The sequence below is a fragment of the Adiantum capillus-veneris genome, chromosome 30 (assembly GCF_014529385.1).
Source record: "Adiantum capillus-veneris isolate H3 chromosome 30, ASM1452938v2, whole genome shotgun sequence".
Taxonomy (NCBI): domain Eukaryota; kingdom Viridiplantae; phylum Streptophyta; class Polypodiopsida; order Polypodiales; family Pteridaceae; genus Adiantum; species Adiantum capillus-veneris.
The window spans coordinates 109,928,968-109,937,622 of record NC_140960.1 but is presented as its reverse complement, the minus strand read 5'-3'; the positions used below and the strand labels follow the sequence as shown (position 1 = coordinate 109,937,622).

General features: G+C 43.3%; 1 protein-coding gene across 1 annotated transcript; it reads left to right on the top strand.

Moving 5' to 3' along the window:
• Positions 1-2,291: 2,291 nt before the first annotated feature.
• On the top strand, positions 2,292-8,359 carry LOC147418603 (pentatricopeptide repeat-containing protein At2g03380, mitochondrial-like). The gene has a single exon (XM_086507009.1). It carries the CDS (start codon positions 2,623-2,625, stop codon positions 5,629-5,631), a length of 3,009 nt encoding a protein of 1,002 aa, XP_086363135.1. The 5' UTR covers positions 2,292-2,622; the 3' UTR covers positions 5,632-8,359.
• Positions 8,360-8,655: the final 296 nt, after the last annotated feature.

Sequence of the window (8,655 nt, the reverse complement as noted above, 5' to 3'; positions counted from 1 at the left end):
CAATGTTCTCTTTCTCTTGTTGGAGTGAAAGATAAGGGGGCCTCCCACTATCAGAGGCGCAGTGGAAGGGCATTTGCGTGTGTGTGTGTGTATTACAAAGAGAATGAGAGAGAAGGTAGAGAGATACACACAGAGATAGGCGGGTAGTCGAGGCTCTCTTCATTCCATGAATGTAGTTACAGATATAGGGGTGTGTGCATGGATATGAAAAGGTATTGGTGTCTCTTGGTTTCTCGAGGCATGACAACTGGCATAATTTATTTTATTCCAACATCTCTCTCTCTCTCTCTCTCTCTCTCTCTCTCTCTCTCTCTCTCTCTCTCTCTCTCTCTCAACTTCAATGTTTGTGATGTTCGGGAAGATGGTGAGGGTTTCAAGAAGGTGCGATGGTTACCTAGTGCCAACTTTTCAACATCCCTCCCCATGGTTTCCCTTACTGTAGCTAGCGCAACCCCTATGTCATCCAGCACCACATGCCCTTCTCCTCCTCCTATTCTGAAGAACTCTTCCTCCCCATAGTTCGCATGTAGCACCAGCTCCTCCTCGACGTCTCCAACATAACCGCCATCACTTTCAATTCTCTCCATTTCAATGCTCATGAGGTGGCGAGGTGGCAGCAACGTCTTCGACAACTGATGTATATTTTAGCTTTTGTTTTACTTCATTTTATTTTGTAGCCAGACATTATCTTGTATTAGATCCACCAAGATTGTACCAGTTTGGTCTCCTAGGTCATTTTGGCCATTTGAAGACGTTTAATATAACATTTCATTTCATCTCTCTCTCTCTCTCTCACACACACACACACACACACACACACACACACATTGAAGGCACACAGATTCCTTTGGCTTTTCTAGTGACTTTTAAAATTGTGTGTGTGTGTGTTCTCTCTCTCTCTCTCTCTCTCTCTCTCTCTCTCTCTCTCTCTCTCTCTCTCTCTCTCTCTCTCTCTCTCTTAAAATCAAAACTAGAGTAGGGGGTTTGAGAGTGTCTGAGTGAAAATCTATTCTACTCTATTAATAAGTAGGACCAAATTATAGCATGCCAGGGGCTCAATAAGCATGCATGGGCACGTATAAGATGTTGGGAGGACCACCTATGAGAATGTAGGGGAGCTGAAGAGCCATTGGTATGTGTGTGTGTGTGTGTGGGGGGGGGGGAGCTGAGAGGAGGTGTAGAGGCATCGGAGTGGCATCGTAGAGAGAGAGAGAGAGAGAGAGAGAGAGAGAGAGAGAGAGAGAGAGAGAGAGAGAGAGAGAGAGAGAGAGAGAGAGAGAGAGAGAGAAGAATCTCGATGTGTGGCAAAAAACAACAGGTCTATCAAGTCTTGACTATCTAGAGTCTTGATTAAAGGGTCGTCGTGCACTCCCTCTCCACCTTTGTCTCTCACAACCTTTCCTTTCTCTATGATCATGAAATTGGACGCTGCTTCTTCAACTCTTCAACCTTTTATCTCTACCAGCATTTATTTTCTATGACCGTGTCTGGAGACCAAGTTGCTCGCCTTCAACATCTTTCTAACACTACTCTGAGTGTGGTGAATATCTTGTGTTGGGCAGGTGACGGTTGCCTACCATATTTTCATAAAACAAGTCGTGCTACCATTGTTAAGGCAAATGAAAATAGTAATGTTGAGCATGTTCTATGTGGCTGTGCTTGAATCTCGATAAGCGTGCATCTAAGTGCTCTTGGCAAGCATTTGAATATTCTATATATGGCAAAACTCCCAGAGTTAAATCCCTTAATCTAGATTGAATCATTTGTTTGCTAGATCCAATTGGCATAGTTAGTGGTACTCATTAGAGCTGCCATGGTACTCATTAGAACATGCACTAACTTCCACCTTCAACTTCACTGGAGTTTGAGATGGCAACAATGGAGAGCCCAGATCCCATGAGGTTAAGGATGAGAGACTCCATCATTTGATTTGTATTTGTCTTGGGGCTATCCCACCCTGTGCGATCCATGTACTATTTTTTAATCTTTCTCAATTTAAATTTATCGCTCCTTCATAGAAAAAACTCCTTCGTAATGATAGTATAGTGGTGCAAGGCTTGCTTTTTGGTTTTGTGGGTCTGTTGCAAAGAAATTTGTGTATAACAACTCTCCAATGAGAACAACTTCATAGGGAGCTCCACCTCTTCATGGAGGAGGATGTGGTCTTCTCCCTTTCTTGCTTCTCGACTAATCAATCATCTAGACATACTGAAGAGATTATAAAGCTATGTCAATCCAATGCTCATGCTTAACTTAACTTCCTCTAACAATCTTGATGGCGTGATTATTATACACGTGTCTAAACTCTAGCTTTGTGCCTCTCTTGCTTCTGTCCATGTTACCTTTGCTCATACATCGCCATCCATGTACATGTAGCTTCAAATAACTTCTCTGCCGGAGGCGGAGGGAGTCTCGGTGCTCACTCGTAGTATTTTTGCACGACCAGGAATGAGCATATTTTATTAGTGCAACGCTTGTCATGAATCACAGGTGGTTACATGCCATGGTTATGGCATCCTGCAGCTCGAAAACCATTCTGCTCCTGCAGTTTAGAGATTGTCCATTGATTTAGAGATTGCCTGTAAAATCTGCGTCATCTTTGTTTGCACATGATGGTCCGACATGGCTGCCAGCCGGTCATTTTGGACCTCTGGCAAGAATTGCTTACCATCTGCAGCTGGTTGCGGGGCCAGATACCCGTTACAAGGCAACATTCACAAAGACTGCTGGAAGATGCTCACTGTAGAGGATGCTCTACACTCTTTAGAAGGAGGATTGTTGCCGTATCCGACTGTGGAGGACTTGGCCCATGTGTTAAGAAGAAGCAAGAAGGAAAGAGAGGCCATGTATGGGCTGCGCCTGCATGGATATTTGTGTAATGTTGGGCTAGAAGGGCATGGATTATTGGGAAATCTACTTATTCAGATGTTGGTAGAAGCGGGAAGCATGCTGGATGCTCAGCAGGTTTTTGACACATTGGAGTCACGAAATGAGTGGTCATGGACGTCCCTAATAAATGGGTATGTCAGGTATGGGAAGCCGGAAAATGCTTTCCAGCTATATGAGAAAATGCTATCTGATAGCACTATTTATCCCAGTGGACAGACCTTTATGGGTCTACTAAAGGCTTGTCTAAAGCTGAAAGACCTAGAAAGAGGTCAAAAGCTACATGTTGATATTGCGAGGAGGGGGCTCTTAGAAGAAGACCCCTTTGTTGGTAGCATCTTGGTGGATATGTATGCCAAAAGCGGCTTGATTGCGAAAGCACAGGAAGTGTTTCAAAAACTTCGGGTCCGAGATGTCGTATCATGGACGACATTGATTGCAGGATACACTGAAGCTCAACAGGGCAAAGAAGCTCTTAAATTGCTGGAACAGATGCAAGGCGAAGGGTTTGTTCCAGATGCAGTTACATTCGTTTATGGCCTAAAAGCAAGCATAGCCGTAGGTGTAGTAGACAAGGGCGAAGAGCTGCACGGGGAGATAGAACGACGGGGACTAGTGGGTAAGGATCCGGCTATTGGAAACACTCTGGTCGATATGTACACGAAGTTTGGCATGCTTTCCCAAGCACAAGAAGTTTTTGATAAGCTGCAAGTGCAGGATGTGGTCTCATGGACTGCACTAATTGCAGGGTATGTTCAACATTCGCAAGAGGAGAGAGCACTTGAATGCTTTGCAAAGATGCAGCAACTGGGGCTCTCTGCAAATGCCGTTACATTTGCGTGCATCTTGAGAGCGTGTGGCAACTCAAAATCCATTGACCAAGGTGAAGAGTTACATGCTATGATAGAGAAGCAGGGCCCTCCACTTGCAAAAGATACTTACATTGGCAGTGCCTTGGTTGATATGTACAGCAAATTTGGCTTCGTTTCTAAAGCAAGGCAAGTTTTTAACAAGCTTTCTTCACGAACAGCTGTATCATGGAACTTGCTCATTACTGGTTATGTTGAAAATGGCCAGCATGAGGAGGCTCTCACTTGTTTGGAGCTGATGAAGCTGGAGGGAATATTTGCAGATGCTGTGACATTCATTGGTGGCCTAAAAGCATGCAGAAGTCTAGGGGCTCTTAGCAAAGGAGTGCAGATCCACGCAGAGCTTGAAATACACAATTTGTCCCAAACTGACGCAGTTGTAGGGAGCACTTTGATTGACATGTATGCGAGATGTGGCTTGCTTGCCAAAGCACATGAGGTTTTCGAAAAGCTTCCAGTGCGGGAAGCTGCATCTTGGACCTCACTCATCTCAGGATATACTGAAGTAGAGCAAGGTGATGCAGCAATTAATTGTATTGAGAAAATGCTGCATGAGGGTGTTGTTTCGGATATTGCCACTCTTATCTGCAGCTTGAAAGCCTGTGCCATGTTTGGCGCCATGGACAAAGCTCAACTAATACACAGTGAGATTGCACGATGTGGCATTGCAAAACAAGATATCTCTGTTGGGAACTGTCTTGTTTCCTTATATGCTAAGTTCGGTCGTTTAGATGTAGCACGGGAAGTAGTTGACAGCTTAAGTTTTCGGGACGTGGTTACTTGGACGTCCCTAATGACCGGTTATGCAGACCATGGGCAAGATGCACAAGCTCTTGCATGTTTTGATGAGATGCAATCACAAGGTTTCTGTGCATCTACCGTCTCATATCTGTGCAGTTTGAAGGCATGTAGCGGCATGGGAGACACAGAAAAAGGCTATGAAATACATACTGACATAGAAAGACGAGGGCTGCTGGAAAGTGACCCTAGTGTTGGAAATAGTCTCGTCAATATGTATGCCAAGTGTGGCTTAGTTGGCCTAGCAAAGCAAGTCTTTGAGAGGCTTTCTGTTCGAAGTGAAGTCTCATGGGCTACATTGATTGGAGGTCATGTCCAGCTTGAGCAATATGAGGAAGCAGTTAACTGCTACAAACGGATGCAAAATGACGGTATTTCTCCAGATGGGTTTACTTCTGTTGGCTGCTTGCAAGCTTGTGGATTTATGGGAGCCTTAGACAAAGGTGTGGATGTACATATGGATGTCGAAAGGATGGGATTTATCGACAGCGATCCTATGGTAGGCACTACAGTCGTAGACATGTATGCTAAATGTGGCCATCTTTCAAAAGCACATGAAGTGTTTAACAGACTCTTATTGAAGGATTTAGCCTCATGGACGGCCCTGATGGGTGGATATGTCCGACTTGGATTAGGCAGTAATGTTTTTCTTTTCTTTGAACAAATGCTGGGTGAAGGCTTCAGACCAGATCCAGCAACCTTTGTTATCCTTCTCAGCGCATGCAGCAAAATTGGTCTTTATAAGAAGAGTGAGGTTCTGTTTGAGGCAATGAGCAAAAACCATGGGGTCTCCCCAGTTCATGAGCACTACACTTGCATGGTAGGAGGTCTTGCCCGAGCAGGCCAGTGCAATGAGGCGATAACATTGATTAAGAGGATGCCAAACAACTGGCATCCTGAGGCGTGGCACGTGGTGTTGGGGGCCTGTTCTTCTTCCCAAAATTTGGACTTAGGAAAACAAGCCTTTGAGCAAGTTATGGGAGTGGATAATACTGCCACGGCAGCGTATGTGTATATGTCACGCATTTTTGCAGCTGCTAAGGATTATGATGGAGCTGGATGGCCAAAACCTCCATGAGCAAGCTTTAGATTCTAGTTGAAAGTTTACATAAAGAGGTTGTCTTCATAGTCACACGGGACTCAAAATGGAAATAGGGAATGCAGAACCGGAACGAACAAGTCTTGCCATTCCCTCTGACGACATACCACAATTATCACATTGAATGAGGATTGGAATGAGAAAGTCGAACGTGGAATGGGGAATGCGAACCCCAACAATGGCCATTTCTTGGGACTATGGAACTTGTCTTCCTTATAGAAACCTTAGAGATTTTGGCACAACTAACATTACTACAATCACATACAGTTAGCAGAGCAAGTTGCTTTGCTGCCCTCCTCCTGACGAAAATGGAAACGTCATGTAAAGAGTCAGCTGGATGCATTTTCCTGCTGGAGTCATTTGCAAAGGGTTCAAGCTCTCCTGCCAGAGAAGATGAAAGGACAAGGTTAGTGAGAAGAAATCTAGCACAGAGTTGGCCTTCATAAGCCACATTGAGAAGATGTGTAAAGCGTTGTGCCGCTTGGATTTTCGGGAGAATGTGTTCATCCATAATGTACATATGCGCCACAAGGAAAATGCTCAGGATGGCTATTGTTGAGGAACGATGGAGTCCCACTCCCTGCAGAGGATGAGGGGCTCTTCGCAACATTTGTTACAATGATTACATCGGAAGCGTAAGAGCAATTTTTGCAACAAAGCTCATCTAAGCTATCCATGTGGCATCCACATGAAAGCTCGAGCTTGTCTAATTCTTGTTCTTAGGTTGACAACCCCCCCCTCTTGTTCATGTAGCAAACCTAGTTATTTAGGATGGTAGATTGGTCCGAACCTTTAGAAGATCAAGAGATGGATTCTAAGCTGGATAGTGGAAAACTAGAAGTGCAGGGAAGCACTATGGGGATAACAACATACTTCTCATGGAATCCATCCATATTGGACGGAAATTGAGAAAGGGTCAAATTTCTTTAGGCTCGATTCAATAGCAGGTACACCCTAGAGCATGTGAATCTAGAAGGAAGAAGATATTATGAGGATATGATTTTTTAGCAGAGAGATTGTTTGAGTGTCATAATATGTTTGGTAATGGTCCATATCAATATAGCACGTTGCTAACACCTTCAAGGTCTCAGAAACTGATAAAAAAAGCATGACATGAATTATTCTCCACCATGAACGCAACAGAGCAGCAGCGAGGTAACACAACGGAAGTGACCATGCCAAATTCCAGTATATATTGGAGAACAAACAATCCATGTGAGTGAGCATGGTAGATTTTATGAAGGGGGGACTACGCAGAGGCTGGTGCTCTTTACCTAATTCTTGAATACGTATATACTACAGCCAGGACTTATCAGGAGGCAAACTTCAAAAAGGAAGAAGCCAATGCTGGGCCTAAACGCAAGATTGTAGACATGGAGAAACACAAAAGTAAGCATTCAGATTGAACCTTCCCAGGGATTTTGTCTCTGTTGACAGAGGGAGGATCAAAGACCTGGAAGAGGAGCTTGAGCATCAGGGTAAGTTGAAAGAAGAGGAACAACACAGAAGCAGTCCTGATGGTAGACATGATGACATACGGAACGTGATGGTCGCCTTGATGGCAGAAGTTGGAGAAGAGATGATGTTGAGATTGTTTTAGACATGATCGACATGAGAGAAGGTATGAAAGACAAGGAGATCATGACAGAGAGAAAGAATATAGAAGGAATCATAGACCGAGTCGTAGCCATAGATCGACAGTCTCACACAGAGCATGATGATCACAAGGATAAATATGATGGGCATGACGATGATGAAAGGGCATCAACCAAAGGAACTTGAATTGTTCAATGTTCAACAAAGTAGAGTTTCACAAGATTGTGGTTGCCTATTGTAGCTTGTAGGCTTTCGTGATTGAAAGGAAGGAATCATGCTTGTGTTGCAAATTGCCACACGTATGATTGCTAATGCAAAAGATGTTGTAAAAAGCGATCAAGAGGTATGGGTTAAGGTTGTTTCCATGAGAGGGAATGAAATTAGCCTTTCAACGGGGATGTGGACCCAAAGATAGGGCAAGATCTTCTATTGATGAAAAGAAGCCAATCTTTGGATGATGAATTTAATTCCTCTAGTATGAATCAACCATCGATAGGTTGCAAAAGGCTTTTTAGGATTATAATAATAGAGGAGCCATTTTCATCCTCCAATCAGCCTTCAACAATTTGCAAATGGCTTATTGGTACTATCACCATACACGAGGCTGAAAATGGCTCTTTTGATCGACCAATACAGAGAATGAGATCACCTGAGAGATGGGAAGCTAAGCAACTAATAGAGTTAGGGGTCTTGGATGTGAGGGATTACTTCGACAATTATGATACTGATGGATCTGGACTCTTGCAATGCATTGAGTGTAGCATACACCCCACATGGAAATGGCAAGGAAGCTCTGGGTGGTTGTTACCAAATGTGGAAAATGCAAGTGTATATCCTTGCGTCTTGAAGACCTGTGGCCTTACAAAAGACCTTCACATAAATGAGAGAATTCATGATAACTTTGCTAGAAGATACCGTCGGAGAAACATGTTGTGCTTGGCAATGCTTATGCCAACTTTGGTGCCCCATAATGGTTTTAATGAGCTTTCTATTTGAAATATAGTATTTTGGAACATGTTGATTATAATATATGCCCAACATGGCTATGGTAAAGACTTGAATACGAAACTGCAAGAGAGAAATTCACATGATTGTGGCAAGGACTTGAATATCAAATTATCAGAGTAGCTTGTTCTTGAATACCATGACTATGGAGTAGGAAATGGACTACGGGGCAAGGCATGACTTTCATTTCTTACAAACTTTAGAGAGACATCGTACCGACTCTCCACCATACTTCCATATGGCACTTACATAAACCATGTACTATGTACATGTTTTATATGAAAAAAATTTATTACAAAAAGTTTAAGTGGTCTATTGCTTTTTCTTTCAAAGCTCTTGAAAGGTGAGATTTGTGCCACACAAACTTGCAGAAGTGAAGACATTACTCATAATATTCAAGTA